The 14,895-nt window shown below is 57.8% G+C and overlaps 3 protein-coding genes across 6 annotated transcripts in view; 1 reads left to right on the top strand and 2 right to left on the bottom strand.

Moving 5' to 3' along the window:
* Window positions 1-499, bottom strand: part of SQSTM1 (sequestosome 1) — a 33,221-nt gene extending 32,722 nt beyond the window's left edge. Inside the window, exon 1 of the mRNA XM_066278543.1 lies at window positions 384-499. The gene's annotated coding sequence lies outside the window, so the exon portion shown is untranslated. The remainder of the gene's footprint in view (window positions 1-383) is intronic.
* Window positions 126-10,103, top strand: MGAT4B (alpha-1,3-mannosyl-glycoprotein 4-beta-N-acetylglucosaminyltransferase B). Of its 3 annotated transcripts, none has more exons than XM_066278539.1 (15): window positions 126-460; window positions 5,707-5,892; window positions 5,975-6,115; window positions 6,184-6,317; window positions 6,730-6,776; window positions 7,075-7,188; window positions 7,381-7,456; window positions 7,577-7,691; window positions 8,044-8,174; window positions 8,345-8,452; window positions 8,573-8,766; window positions 9,119-9,197; window positions 9,280-9,367; window positions 9,453-9,565; window positions 9,653-10,103. In XM_066278539.1, exons 1-15 carry the CDS (start codon window positions 364-366, stop codon window positions 9,674-9,676), a joined length of 1,647 nt encoding a protein of 548 aa, XP_066134636.1. In that variant the 5' UTR covers window positions 126-363; the 3' UTR covers window positions 9,677-10,103. The 3 variants fall into 3 exon arrangements, with proteins under 3 accessions (XP_066134636.1, XP_066134635.1, XP_066134637.1); XM_066278538.1 differs by having other exon boundaries at window positions 7,033-7,188; XM_066278540.1 differs by lacking the exon at window positions 7,075-7,188.
* Window positions 6,241-13,411, bottom strand: LTC4S (leukotriene C4 synthase). 2 transcript variants are annotated; one of them, XM_066278548.1, is made up of 5 exons: window positions 13,253-13,411; window positions 11,421-11,520; window positions 11,251-11,321; window positions 11,081-11,162; window positions 6,241-6,379 (listed from the first exon to the last, which is right to left on the bottom strand). In XM_066278548.1, exons 1-5 carry the CDS (start codon window positions 13,308-13,310, stop codon window positions 6,295-6,297), a joined length of 396 nt encoding a protein of 131 aa, XP_066134645.1. In that variant the 5' UTR covers window positions 13,311-13,411; the 3' UTR covers window positions 6,241-6,294. The 2 variants fall into 2 exon arrangements, with proteins under 2 accessions (XP_066134645.1, XP_066134644.1); XM_066278547.1 differs by lacking the exon at window positions 6,241-6,379 and adding an exon at window positions 10,248-10,925.
* Window positions 13,412-14,895: the final 1,484 nt, after the last annotated feature.

Below are 14,895 nucleotides of genomic sequence, written 5' to 3'. Positions count from 1 at the left end.
TTTGTCCGGAGCCGGGCGCTCGTTCCCGCCCCGCTCATCGCGGTGCTGGCGGCAGCGGCGGGTGCTGCGGCTCCTTTAAATTCAGGACGCCCCGCCCTGCGCCGCCGACTCCGCGGCGGCCTCAGATCCAGGCTGGGCCGCGGCTCTCGCTGCCCAGCCCTGCCCGGCCCGGCCCGGCCCGGCCCAGCGAAGAGAAAGGCCTCGCACCGCGCCCGCGCCTCGTTGGATCCGGCCCCGGGCCCCGGGCCCCGCCCCGCTCCGCCCCGGGGCCGGGGCCCCCGCCGCCCTCCAGTCCCGCGCCGCGGCCCCGGCTCCCCGGGCCATGCGGCCTCGGCCCCGCCGGCGCCCGCCGCGCTCGAGGAGATGAGGCTCCGCAATGGCACCTTCCTGACGCTGCTACTCCTCTGCCTGTGCGCCTTCCTCTCGCTTTCCTGGTACGCGGCCCTCAGCGGCCAGAAAGGTGAGTCCTCCGCGCCCCGGGACTCATGGCGCATCTGGGCGCCCGCGGCCGAGCAGGTCCCGGCAGCGTCCGCGGGAGGTGACCGGAAGCCGACGCTGGTGCCCCTTCCCCGCCCGGCGGCGCGGATAGACACCCCTCCCACCCTCGTCCCCACTTGTGTGCTGCCGGAATAACGAAATTTTTCTCCCGCCCGGGTTGGGCCGCGGGGCAGAGCCTTAGCTGTAGCACCGTTTGGCGCTGGGACCCGCCTCCATGAGTACAGTTACGCACATGCTAGGGGTGGTCGCTCCTACTGAGCAGTTGGGGACCTCAGAGTTCTCAGAGAGACAGAGATACAAGGTCACAGTGGTGGCTATACCAGGTGGTTCCCAAGGTATCAGGTCCAGGCCCTCCCTGAACAGGAGTAGGTACTTGTGTGAAGGGACAGCCAGACATTCAGGCAGTGACCCTCTGCCCCACTCCACCCCTTCTCCGCAGCCCACTGCCGGTGCTGCTCCCCGGGATATCCGCAGCCCTCCTCCATGATGTCTGGCTGCAGGACTGCTTCACAGGGTCCTGGGTGCTGGGGCGGCCTTCGTGTGGCTGCTGGCCCGGGAATGTAGGGAGGGCCTCTTGTGCAGCCAGCCCAGCCCCAACTACCGATTAACTCCCTTTGTGTGGTCTCATTGGGCTATCAACTCCCACGTGAAGTTTGGTCAAGCTGTCCAATCCACTACCACGGCCCTCTAATCTGGCCAGCACATTTGGGGGTAAGAGGTGCCCTGAGGCAGGCACTAGCACTGGCTCCAGGCGCTTGGTGTTTGTTGAGATGGCTAGGGCTGAGGACGCCCTAGCAGACCCTAGTCCACCCAGCCTGCAGCACAGGAGGCACCAGGAAAAGCTGCTTCCTTCCTACCTTCTGCTCTTCCTGCAGAAGACCTAAGCAGGATCTGGCTGAAGCCAGCTGACCCTCTGCCTCCTTCCCACCTCCTGCTTCCCTCTCCCCCCACACCACTCTAAATGAGGCTGGAGGAGCAGGACTAGGGGAGGAAACTGAGCCTTTCTGACCCTCCAAGCCCCAACAGCCCCCTACCTGCTCCTCCCTGCCCAGCGGAGACTACTGCAGTCCTCCTGTTTAGGTGGAGGCCAGGGGCCCTGAGGAGATACCTCTAGGGCTTGGCACAGGGAAGGCATGACTGGGGCAGAGTTCTCTGTAGGTCTCTAGGTGGGGTGTGGCACCTGGGGGAGGTCCTGGCTGGGGCAGTCTCTGTAGGTGGGGTGTGTCACCCTGGGAATGGCATTTTGGACCCTTGGAAGAGTGACCATGTAAGCAGATTGACATGGAGGCCCAAGCAGGGCTATACTGAAGGGTTGGGGCACATTTGTCTGTAGGTAGAGTGATGGGCCCCTGCACCCTGTCCTTGGCCAGGGTACAGTTTCTGTGTGCCTCTTGAAGTAGCCACATGCCCTCAGCCTTATGTCAGGAGGTGCAGCACAAACCCCACTAGGACACCTCTTTGGAGGCTTGGCTGGCCACAGGAAGCCAGTGTCTAGAGCAATGGAGCAAGGGGATTTTAGTGGCTCCATTTAGGGCCCACTATCCCTGAAGGGGGCATCAAAAAGGCTGGTACTCCAAGGAACTGGAACTCAGAAACAGGGGTCCTCATCCCTGGGGCACGGAAGCCCAGGAGCCTGTAAAGCATGGTGTGGGTGTGACCTGGGCCTTCCTTGTCAAGAGCTGTCACTTTCTGGGAGCCCAGTAGGGCCAGATCTTTGGAGGCCTCAAGAGAAGCCTGAATCTGGGCTCTTTTGTGACCCCTTTTCATTCTTACATGTAGACAACTGTATTAAGCCTATGAGAAAGCCAGACTAAGCCAGGCTGAGGCCTGACAGGACCCTGGCTTCCAGTTTGCAGCAAGTGGGAAGCTCAGGTTAGGGTTGGCCCAGGCCCTGATACTTAGGGGAAAGGCAGAGAAACTTGGGAGTTTGTAGGAAAGGGAGGAGGTGGACAGATAGCCAGAAAGGAAGGAGGCAGCAGGGAGAAGAAGGTGTATCACACCTGATACACCTACCGGTTAACAGCAGACTTTCCCTGGGCATGGCTCCAGCCTGTGCCCCTTTGAGAAAAATAACCCCTTCTCTATGTATGGGGCACAAAATCTGTTTCTTCTGCCAAGAGGCACCAGAGGGAAGATTGTGGTCCATGGGCCTCAGGTGTCCTGATTGCTCTGCTGTCAGGTTAGAAAGCCTCCAATTGTGTGGCTATAGCTGCAGTCCTTCAATGAGGCCAGCTGCACTGGGGACCAGGCCCCCACCCAACCTCCCTGGGCTAGGCAAGTATGGCTAGAAGGAGAAGCCAGGTCCCCTCAGCTCTAGCTACCAGGAACTTCTGCCCTGTCCCCAGAAACCAGGGGCTCCTGACCTTTGCCCTTCTCATCACTGGAGCTGCCTTCCCAGTCCACTTACTGTTTCAGTCCAACCATCCAACCCATGAAGGTTGTGGGGTGGCAGGAGGGCCTGGCAGAACTCTAGTATCAGGCTTAGCTCCTGGGTAGGCTGTCTTAGAGCTTGAGGTTCTGGCTGTGGCAAGCAAGGACAGATTGGACTCACCAGTGAGCACCAGGGATGAGAGTCAAGCCAGGAACCTTGCAGGTAACAGGCAGGGCAGGGGCGGGGCAGGCTGCTGAGGCACAGGGTCTGCAATGTTCAGGGCAATGATAAAAGAGTCTGTGTGGGCAGGAACTAGGGCCAAGAACCCCCAGGGCCAATCACCTCTTAGTACATAGAGGAAGCTCAGGACCTGGGCAGAGGGAGGCCCCTGGGAAGGGCAGCCAGGGTATGCAGCAGGCTGTGCCCAGGCCTTGGTGATTCAGAGAAGTAGTACCCACTACTGACCACCTGGCCTGTCCACCTGAAGCAGACTAAGGTTGGACAGAGCTCAGCCTTCTTAAAGATCAAAAAAGGGGGAGGATGGGATTACAGAAGCAGCAGTCAGAGGCGGGGTGAGGCCTTCTCACATTACCCCTACTTCACAAAGGGGCCCACTATAGGAGGCTGCCTTTGGCAGGGCTCAATGGCTTTTCTGCACTGGGGTAGTCAGTAGGGACCAATAGGTCCAGGTGACCAGGTGGCTCTGAACTGCCTCCTGCTGGACCTCAGCACCTCTTCCTGCCCCCCAGCATTGGCGGTGGCAAGCTCCTGTTCACGGTTTCAGATTTCCAGGGTAGCCTGGTTTTAACTGTACACCTCTTCACTGTCCCCCCCATGTTCCCCACCAGGGCTGTGTGCAGGGATGGAGGTTGCGGTAAGCTGGGTATGGAGTACTGCAGAAGTAGGCTTGTCCGAGATAACTAAACTTTGCCTTGGCTGTGACCTTTGATGCTCATGGCTATAGGGAGTGACACCATCTAGTGCAGTGGTAGTCAACCTGGTCCCTACCGCCCACTAGTGGGCATTCCAGCTTTCATGGTGGGCAGTAGTGGAGCAACCAAAGTATAAATAAAAAGATCAATTTAACTATAGTAAGTTGTTTTATAAAGATTTATTCTGCCAAACTTAGCGAAAATCCAACATAAAGTACTTGGTAAGTATTATTATATGCTTTAACTTGCTGTAACCCTGCTTTAGAAATTTTATAGCCTGACCTGTGGTGGCGCAGTGGATAACGCATCGACCTGGAAATGCTGAGGTCGCCGGTTCAAAACCCTGGGCTTGCCTGGTCAAGGCACATATGGGAGTTGATGCTTCCAGCTCCTCCCGCCTTCTCTCTCTCTCTCCCTCTCTCTCTCCTCTTTAAAAATGAATAAAGAAAAAAAAAAAAAAAAAGAAATTTTATAAAGTTACTTCCCTACTTTATAAATCACCATTACTGTGGAACCAGTGGGCAGTTAGAAAATTTTACTACTAACAGAGATACAAAAGTGGGCGGTAGGTATAAAAAGGTTGGCTACCCCTGATCTAGGGCATTGTGAGGGCTGTGACCCTGACCAGAAGACTTGCCTGGGGGTAGGAGAAGATTCCTAGACTTGAGAATTTTGAAATCAAGCCTTAAAATCTACATGAGTGTTCATTCAGCCCAGAAGATGAAAGGCATCCCAGGCAGAAGAGGACAGCATGTGTGTGCCAGGACATGGCCCTTAGGCAAGGACAAGGAGTTTGTATGACAGCAAATGAAGATGGCACTAGTGAGGCCAGAAGGGCCTAGAGTGCACAGCCCTCTAGAACCTGATGACATTGGTCCCTGCCCGACCAGTGGAGCCAGGTACTGGCACCCTGGGGATTGCTCTGTGCTGTTGGGCAGCCCCACGTAGGTGCTGCTTCTCCTAATGCAACCCAACATCCAAAACTGGGGCCCAGCTGGAAGTTCTGACACAGGTGTCTGAAGAAGCAGGCCTCAGGGCATTCAGAGCAGGCCAGTCTCTGCTGCTGACTTACTGAATGACCCTGAACTAGTTTCTCAACATCATTTGCTCATTTGAGCCCTGGGTTGAAACAGCATCAGCCACTCCTTGGGACTGGTGTCAGACTGAGGGGTCAAATCCAGAGGTGGTGGCTACTGCAGAATGAGCAACTATGGTCATCCATGGGGACAGTGAAGAATGGACACCAGGGCACACTGTCACAGACCCTGTGTCCAGGCTCGGCACCTTGGAGGATGAAAGGGAGAGTTCAAGGAGGTTGTTGATCCCCAGAGGACCTTGGGCATGGGGCTGCCTGTGATCTCCTGTGTGAAGGAGGGTGGGGAGCAAAGTGCAGAGACCGAGAGGAGGAAGTGGGGAAGGCTGGATGCTAAGAAGCCCCTTGAAGAGGGGTGGGGTCCTTGTGCCCTGGATGGGACCTTTGGGTGTCCTACCTGGAAGAAGATGCTGCAAGGAGAAGCCAGAGGGGCTTTCAGAGCGAGTGGATAGAAGGATTCAGTCTGAGGCCGTTCCAGCCCCTGCTTAGGAATGCCCTGTGTAGGGGCCTAAATGGTCCTGCAGCCCTCTCATTTCAGATGCCTCTTCAAAGGAGAAGATAACAGGGTAAAGGGAGAGAGAACTGGAGAATGTTAATCCCCCAAGCAGAGGCTTTTCTTCCCCAAGTGTATCAGTATGACTTCAAAGTGACCCTATTTAACCCCAGAGAGCTTCTCGCATGTGGCAGGCAGGAGAACAGATGTAGATGGTCTATTTTACAGCTGGGCGCACAGACCTGTGCGCTCGCATCCTCAAAGGGCTGTAGGGCAGCTCTAGGCCGCCCTCTGGTGACAGCATGCGGACTATCCTTAGGCGATGTGGTGGACGTGTACCAGCGGGAGTTTCTGGCACTTCGGGACCGGTTGCACGCAGCTGAGCAGGAGAGCCTCAGACGCTCCAAGGAGCTCAACCTGGTGCTGGATAAGATCAAGAGGGCTGTGTCAGAGAGGCAGGCGCTGCGAGACAGAGACGGCAATCGCACCTGGGGCAGACTAACCGGTGAGAGCTGGAATGGGTCTGCAGGGGAGGCGGGCTGGTTGCAGGCCCCGCTATTTAACCTGTCCTTTTCTGACTCACCCAGAGGACCCACGCCTGAAGCTGTGGAATGTTTCTGACAAGCACTTGCTGCACCTGCCTACTGTCTTCCACCACCTGCCACACCTGCTGGCTAAGGAAAGCAGCCTGCAGCCGGCCGTGCGCGTAGGCCAGGGCCGCACTGGAGGTAGGGGCTGGACCTGGAGGGGCCAGGGAGGGTTGGGGCGGTCCTGATCTACCCTCTGTTCCCTGCAGTATCGGTGGTGATGGGCATCCCCAGCGTGCGGCGTGAGGTGCACTCATACCTGACTGACACGCTGCATTCACTCATCTCAGAGCTGAGTGCACGAGAGAAGGAGGACTCAGTCATCGTGGTGCTGATCGCCGAGGCGAGTGGGCTAGGGTGCCCAGTTGGGTACACACTCGGAAGAGAACACGTGGCACCAAATAACTAGAAGGAGAAATGAAAATAGGGCAACATTGCAGAGGGGGAAACTATCAGAAGTTCTATCATTCACAAATTTATCTAGATAAATTAAAAGGAAAGAAACATTTTGGCAACCCCTCATGGAGATGTCATTTACCTAGTGCACCCCACCCCACGGGCCCCAGGTATATGTCCAGAGGGCTTTTTCTGAAGCACCTGTGGTCCCCAGGCCCAGACTTATTCAGCTATCAGGATAGGGGGCTCACTCCCCCATGTATGGGGTCATCTGAAGCCCCTACCCCTAGCCCCTTCTTCTAGGGCCTAAAGGCCATCTGGGGTGGCAGTCCTTAGGGAGAGTGCTTGTCTCCCCACAGACTGACCCACAGTACACTTCAGTGGTGACAGAGAACATCAAGGCCTTGTGAGTACTGGCAGCTGACAAAGCTGGTAGAAGGTGGGCCCTTTGTGGGGTGTTGGGTGAGCAGCCGTCTGTCTCCCTCACAAGATAGTATCCTCTCTGGGGGAGGGTGCTTCCCCTGTTGGCTGAAAGGCAGTGGGTATGTAGAGGTGGCCCAACCCCTCCCAAGCCCTGTTGCCTTAGTATAGGGCTAGGTGTGGGTGATGTTTGCCTAGTGGAAAGGGACGGGCTGGCTGGCTGACCTCTGTCCCTGCTCCAGGCCCTGGAGACTGCACACCTACTGGGTCTTCCTGTCCCCCAGGTTCCCCACGGAGATCCATTCTGGGCTCCTGGAGGTCATCTCCCCTTCACCCCATTTCTACCCTGACTTCTCCCGACTCCGAGAGTCCTTTGGGGACCCCAAGGAGAGAGTCAGGTATTAGCACTACACGCATCTGGTACCCCCAGCAACCTTCTCTCCTGTGCTAAGAGCCTAGTCTGTTGGCTGCAGTGCCTCCACTTCACCAATGGCTGCAGGGGGGAGGTTCTACCCACTGAGTGTGCCTGTGGTAGTCACATCAGAGGTGGAGGGGTCTGAGCTCCTGAGGTTCCTGCCCTTTGCCCACAGGTGGAGGACCAAACAGAACCTCGACTACTGCTTCCTGATGATGTACGCGCAGTCCAAAGGCATCTACTATGTGCAGGTCGGCACTGACACCCTTCTCTGCCCCGCACCCCAGACTTGGGCTGGGCCTGGGGGCTGCACTCCTCCCTGCTCCTGTGCCCATCCCAAGTCCCAGCCCCCTCTGTCTCTCACTGTGCAGCTGGAGGATGATATAGTGGCCAAGCCCAACTACCTGAGCACCATGAAGAACTTCGCACTGCAGCAGCCCTCAGAGGACTGGATGATCCTGGAATTCTCCCAGCTGGGCTTCATTGGTATGTCCTCCACCCCTGCCCTACTGACCTGAACAGAGCCCCTCAGTCTCGCCCTCCTCTGCCTATCAATAATCCCCCACCTCCCACCCTACCCTATACCCCACACCCTATACCCATACCCTGTAACATCTGTTGGGAGCCTTTGTCTGGAGCCACTGCAACCCTATCTGACCTATTCCCACCCACCCTCAGAATCACTGTCACTGTCTGGTCTCTGGTGCCCACACCTGCCTGTAGCCAGCCACAGGGTTTGCTGCGGGATTCCTCCCAATGGCCCCCACAGGGATTAAGAGGAAGTAAAGCAGGGCAGAGCTGCCCTCTCAGCATGACTTCCTGCCACCTTTCCCACCAGGGAAGATGTTTAAGTCACTGGACCTGAGCCTGATTGTGGAGTTCATCCTCATGTTCTACCGGGACAAGCCCATTGACTGGCTCCTGGACCATATTCTGTGGGTGAAAGTCTGCAACCCTGAGAAGGATGCGGTGAGCAGGGGCTACAGAGGCAGGCTGGGCCATGGAGCACACAGCCTCCAGCATGGACCGTGTCCATAGGCATGTGCCTGACTCAGGAGATGGTGCTGCTGGCTGGGGAAGGCCCTGTCCTCGGAGATGGGGCCTGAGCTCAGACCTGGAGTGCTGCCTTCCCTCCACAGAAGCACTGTGACCGGCAGAAGGCCAACCTCCGTATCCGCTTCAAGCCGTCCCTCTTCCAGCATGTGGGCACTCACTCCTCATTGGCGGGCAAGATTCAGAAACTGAAGGTGGGCTGTGCCCCATATGAGCCTGGCTGAATACAAGCAGAGCCTGGGCTGGGGTGGGCAGGGGAATGGCAGAGCAAGTCCAAGGACCACTCTAGCACCACTCTCCCTTCGGAAATTCAGGACAAGGACTTTGGGAAGCAGGCGCTGCGGAAGGAGCATGTGAACCCCCCAGCTGAAGTGAGTACAAGCCTCAAGACATACCAGCACTTCACCCTGGAGAAGGCCTATCTACGCGAGGATTTCTTCTGGGCCTTCACACCTGCTGCAGGGGACTTTATCCGCTTCCGCTTCTTCCAGCCCCTGCGTCTTGAGCGGTCAGTGACAGCACTCACTGGTCCATCTTCGGGGAGGGGCAGGGTGGCTACCAGGGTACAGTCCTCGCCAAAAATTTCTGTGACCCCCAGCAAATTACCCTACTGTGCCTCAGTTTCCTTATCGGAAGAACAGGTTATGTAACAGTAGCTATCTTGTAAAGAGTGTCAGGAAGGGCCCACAGGAGCTCAGTAACACTGCCCATCACCATCGTCCCTATGAGGATGGCCCTGGTTACCTTGCACAGCCCAGCATCACCCAGCACCTGGGGCCCAGGCTGGCCTTTCCTCTGCTGGGCAGCATGTCTGGGCAGTGCCCCACCCTACAGCAGCTCACAGGCCTGCCTGGCTGCAGGTTCTTCTTCCGCAGTGGGAACATTGAGCATCCTGAGGACAAGCTCTTCAACACTTCTGTGGAGGTGCTGCCCTTTGATGTGAGTGTGATACGGTCTGGGTGTGCACCAAGGTCAGGCTCTCCCACAGTCCCTGGCTTCAGCCCCTTGATTTTGTCCCCAGAACCCCCAGTCGGACAAGGAGGCCCTGCAGGAGGGCCACTCAGCCACCCTCCGGTACCCGCGGAGCCCTGATGGCTACCTCCAGATCGGTGAGTGGGTGAGGCAGGCAGCGGTGGCGGGAGAGGTTGGACTGAGCCGGGTCTTGGGACAAGCTGTCAGCACTGCCCTCCCCAGGCTCCTTCTACAAAGGTGTGGCAGAGGGCGAGGTGGACCCTGCCTTCGGTCCCCTGGAAGCACTACGCCTCTCCATCCAGACAGACTCGCCAGTGTGGGTCATTCTGAGTGAGGTGAGGCAGGACAGGGCAGGGTACAGGGAATGAGCTCTTCCCAATAGCTGGATGAGGCCCCTGCTGACCCTGGGCTGGCTTTTCCAGATCTTCCTGAAAAAGGCTGACTAAGGGAGGGCTTCTGTGGACTGGCCCAGGAAACCAGGGATGTCTTCGCTGCTTCCCCGGGAGGGCCAGATGTGGCCTACCCAGCCTGAGGGGTTATTCCTGGCACCTCTCAGCAGCCTGGGGTCACTGCTGGCCCGGAGGCCCCAGGAGCTGGTGCTGTCCGCCCGCCCGGCTGCGGGAGGAGGTGGTGGTTCCCACACTGTGCCTGAGGCTGGCCTGTGCTGCCCTGAACTGTTCACAGCCGGCGAGCTTGAGCCAGGCCATTTTAGAAGAGCTTCTTTCCCGGGTGCCCACTGTCTCCGGCGCAAACACTGGAATGCATATACTACTTTATGTGCTGTGTTTTTTATTCTTGGATACATTTGATTTTTTCACTTAAGTCCACATATACTTCTATAAAAGTGTGACTTGTAATAAAGGGTTAATGAAGTGTGTGCCTCATATGTAGTATTCTGAGCTCTGACTGGTGGATCAGGTGCCAGGTGATGCCACCCTGTGCATACCTGCTGCCACCTCCACACAACCTTGAGCTCATTTTCCTGAGACTGTTCAGCCTATGCCTGGGCCACCCTGAAAGGTCTGCACAAGCAGATGGAGCAACCACAGAATCCAGTGCCCTGGACACCAAAAGCTGCCTCTGCTCCATGAGGACCCCCATTCTTCCATCACCCACCCCAACTGCCTGAGATGGGGCCTCAGACTGAAGGCATTCCCCATTTCCTCTTTCCGCCTCCTTTGAGGGTCTCAGCCATGCCAATGTCCACAGTCCCCAAGGCCCTGCTCACCCATAACCTCCGTTTTGGACACATTTTAGAGACTGCCACCCACATCGGGGCCTTTGCACACATTGTAGCCCTGTTTGGAAAGCTCCTCCCCTGCGACTCTGCTAAAAGACAGCTCTAGAAGGATGTTACGTACTTCCCGCCGGCAGGCCTGGGACGGGGCCCTTCCAGGCTCCACTGCCTGCGGAGTGCGACCCGGTCCACCCAGAGAGCATTCGGGGTCGGGTCACAGCACTTTAATTAGAGACTGGGATGGGGCGAGCACCCTCTCCCATCCTCCAGGCGGCCCCAGCTCCTCTCCAGCCGCATTGATCCCGCGTCGTAGGTCTCAGGCCCCCGGTAGCAGTGTCCGGAGCCACCCCAGCAGCGCCGCGCGCAGAGAGGCAGGGAGGAAGTGGGCGAGCAGGCCCAGCGCCGCCAGCGCCACCAGCAGCCAGAGCGCGCGTGCGCTCGCGTACAGCGGGGCCAGCCTGCGGGCGGTGCTCAGCGAGGGGCACGCCCACCAGCCCCACGGGGACGAACAGCCAGGCCCAGCCCCCCAAAGGGTCCCCCAGCCTTCCGCTCCCGGCTCCGCAGTCATGACCTTGCCCACCAACTTCCCCCCCACCCCCACCCCCGTTCTCACCTCTGCTGCGTGGAGCGTGCGTAGCCCTGAAAATAGCGGAGGCGCGCCAACAAGTAGATTAGGCCGCACAGGGCCGCCGCACCTTGGGGAGAGCCGGCCGGGGCAGGATAAGTGCACGGGTACGGGACCCCTGAGGCTCTAGTGTGTGCGCCCCTGCCCCGCGCCCAGACCTTCGTGAAAGAAGATGCCAGCCACCCAGAGCGTGGCGAGGAACAGCGGGAAGTACTCGCTGCAGTTCACTCTGCGGTGGGGGCGGGGCGGCGTGAGGGCGTCGGCCCAAGACCTCGGCCCTGCCCGCCCCGGGCTTGCCCCCTGTCCCGGGCCCTCCACCGCGCCTCACTGGGCTCGGTAGATGCGCTCGAACTCAGGTGGGCCGGTGGTGAGCGGCGGCGACACGCGGAAGGCCCTGCGCGCTGAGATAACCTGTAGTGAGAAGTAGGCTGGGAGCGAAGGAGGGTGGAAGTCAGGTTTGGCCGCCTGACAACAGCAGCCTCCCCAAGACACTGCCTCCTATCCAGACTTGCACCTTCTCTTCTGTTTCCTCCCCACATTGAACTTGTTATGACTCCCCTTAAAAACCCTCTCCAGAGGACCTCCTAGCCCTGCTCTTCTCTGGGCTTGCCTAGTGCCATGACACTCAGTGGGAAGGGAAGGGTGCAGCCTGGGGTGCCCTGTGAGTGTGGGGGAAGAGGACTGCTAATTACAGGGACACCTATAGGCAGGCTATTCAGACTTTCCTTCTAAATCATTTGACTTGCAAAATACAGGCAAATGCTACCCGGGTCTCCCTCTAGACATGGACTTTGGCTTTACAGCCCTTAGATAAAGGGGAGTGCCACTAGAGTTTGAGGGCAGAGCTGGCTGTGTCCTTCTAGGTGCAGGACTGCACACACCCTGTGACTAACAGCCCCTGGTCCTGCAAAGCCTCCTGCCACTCCCTCAGGCCAGAGTCACTCAAGCCTGGGTTCCTGTGCCTCCAAACTGTGGTGTGGCCTCCTGTCTCAGTTTCTCTGTTCAGGTACTCTGGCCTAAATCTGACATACTCTCCCCTGCCCCAGGTGGTTGCAGCTGGGACTCTTCTTGTCCATCCTCAGGCCCCCAAAGTCTCTGCCACCTTTCATTCCTGCATGGTAGTCTTGCCCTGGGGCTCTGAGAGTGCCCCAGGCCAGGCCCTCACCAATGCCCCAATGCTGTGTGTCCCCAACTATCTTCCTGCAAGTCCTGTGGCTCTGGAACCCTTGGTGCCAGGCCCTCTGCAGACATAACCTATCAAGGGTGGTCATGCCCCCAGTGTAGGATCTGAAGGAGGTCCAGAGACTACATGAGCAGAGGCTGAGGGCCAAGCTTGATGGTGAGGCAGGATATGGAGCCTGCTTGGTCCCTTCAGGCCCATGCCCTAGGCTGTGCCTTGTTCTAGCCATATACGGTGGTGTCCCAAGCAGTGGGGATATCTGGCCCGGGAATGTGTCCTCTAAGGCCAGCCTGAGAAGAGCACCAACCATTTGGGGCCCAAGGGAGCAAGTTCCAACCCTGTCCAGCTCCACGTGGTCCCAGCATGGAGAGGGTGCCTTTGAAGGCAAGGGCAGGAAATGGCATTTTCCTGCTGGTATACAGGGGAGGGACAGATGGAGAGGGTGAGAGCTGGCTGTAGCAGGGCTACACCAGGCCCGTAGTTATCCTACTTCAGTACCCAGTACCCGACCACTTATTCATCCTGGCACACACATACCCATCCCAACACAGCTAGATGCCTATCTGCTCTCAGAAAGCCTTTGGCCTCCTCCAGTGTTCTTTATGCTGCTCAAGGGACCACCTCACTCCATGGTGCCTGGCATGCCTACCTCAATCATTCCTCAGAGGCCTTTTTCCATTTTGCTGCCCCTGTCAGCCTTGGTCCCTGCCCAGAGTTTCACAGTTCACCCTGCAGACACCCCTTCAGGACTTATCTTTCCCCATCTGGGAAAGAGCAAGCTCCTCAACCCCAGGACATCCTGGCCTCCAGTAGTAGAGTCAGTGGGACCAGAAGAGCTTGGACACCAGAGTCTGGGATGGGGGCTCTACTTCTGGCCCTCACCTGGGCCTGGGCCCTCCAGTCCCTCCCTGGGACCTGCAGGCAGAAGGCAGCTACATGGCTCTGAGGTCCACCCACCTCCCAAACAGGAGCCAGCTCACCTTGCAGCAGGACTCCCAGGAGGGTAACAGTGGCCAGAAGAGCCACCTCATCCTTCATGGTGGTGCCAGTGGCTGGTGGGTAAGGGCTAGCTGCAGAGTTTTTATCAGCCCAGCCTGGCTGCTTGCTACTCAGAGGCTGGAGGCCAACGCAGCAGAGGAAGAGTGGCTGGAGCTCTGGCCCTGCCCCACCCCTCACCATGGGGAGGTTTGGGGGAGTGGTGTAACCATGGTCAGAGAAGGAGGGAGCCTGGTCAGACTGAAAAGGCGGAAACCAAGGCCAGATGAGTATTGAGTATATGCAGGAGAGAACAGCTGGCTGAGCCAGCCTGGCCACTTCCTCTAGTCCTTCTAGCTTCTGAGCCAAGCCATGTGCTGACAGAACTCAAGCTGTCCACCCAGGTGTGCTCCAGCCTCAAGCGTGTCCAGCCAGCACGGGATCCCTGTGTTCCCGGGGCCCTGCACTCTAAGCATGTCCCAGCTGGCCCTCCAGATCTAGGTCTGGTTTCAGGAAACCAGAGACTCTTACCTGGGTACCTACTACCATTGCTTCCCACCTACCACCAAATCCCACTCATGCTCACATCCATCACTAGTGCTACCTTCCAAGCCCTGCCCTGCCCCAGTCCCATCTCACCTGGGCACAAGTCACATGGGTTCCCAGCTCTGATTTGCCACCCCCTTATACACACCCACTTATCTCTTTCCCTGCCCCCCAAACAGGGCTGTTTGGTAACATGCAACTCTGACTGCAGAGCCATCCAAACAGTTCGTGCTAGGAACAGCCAAATGCTTGCTTGCTTTCAGGAAGCTTGATGCCCACCAGCCTCACAGCTGCCTGGGCTCCATGTACATGGGCAATCCAGATGGCAGGGTGGGTTAGCTCACTCAGGACAGCTGAACTCATCCTCTCCGGGGCCTCTGACCCGCAGCGGTCATCTGCAATTTCTGCCTACCCAGCAGCCCTCCTTCCCGAGGCCCTGACACTCCGTGTTCAGGTCCTGTGGTCTGGACAGACCTGCTCATGCCACTCCCAGGCCTGTAGGATGGACATAGCCAAAACTGACTGTGAAGCCAAGGCTAACTCAAGAGACACAATTCTGGAAACTTCCTTAGAACTTTGGGAGAAGGAATTCAGAGTGGGGAGGGAGATTGCTGCAGGCCACTGGTGGCTGCATAGCAGCCCGAGGAGGATGGAGCCCACATGGGGAAGGGACAGCCTGACAGGAGAGAGGTGACTCATATCCTGGAACCCTGACACCACCTTGCCTGGACTGCCCCATGGCCATTCAGCCTTTTGGCTCATGCTAGTTTGAGGTGGGATTTGGTACAGACTGATACACAAGCATAGGCCAGAGCCAACAAGGGTACAAGCAACCATTAGCCTTGCTACGGGAGGGACAGGGACAGAGCAGCTGGGTCTTTGGAGCAACTGCTGCTGCAGCAGTTCCTGGGCCACCCTGATGGCCTAGCGCCCCTCAGCCTCTACACCTTTGCCACCCATCCAGCCTCCTGTCTTGCTGCACTGACAGCCCAGGTTCCAGCCTCAGGGCTGTGTTGCCTGCAGGGTTCACCAAGAACCCCTTTTACCCTCATCACCTGGCCAACACCAATGAATGTTCTTTGACCATTCTGGTCTTTCCTTC

This window comes from Saccopteryx bilineata, chromosome 4 (assembly GCF_036850765.1).
Source record: "Saccopteryx bilineata isolate mSacBil1 chromosome 4, mSacBil1_pri_phased_curated, whole genome shotgun sequence".
In the NCBI taxonomy this organism is placed as follows: domain Eukaryota; kingdom Metazoa; phylum Chordata; class Mammalia; order Chiroptera; family Emballonuridae; genus Saccopteryx; species Saccopteryx bilineata.
This window is presented reverse-complemented; position numbering and strand designations above follow the sequence as displayed.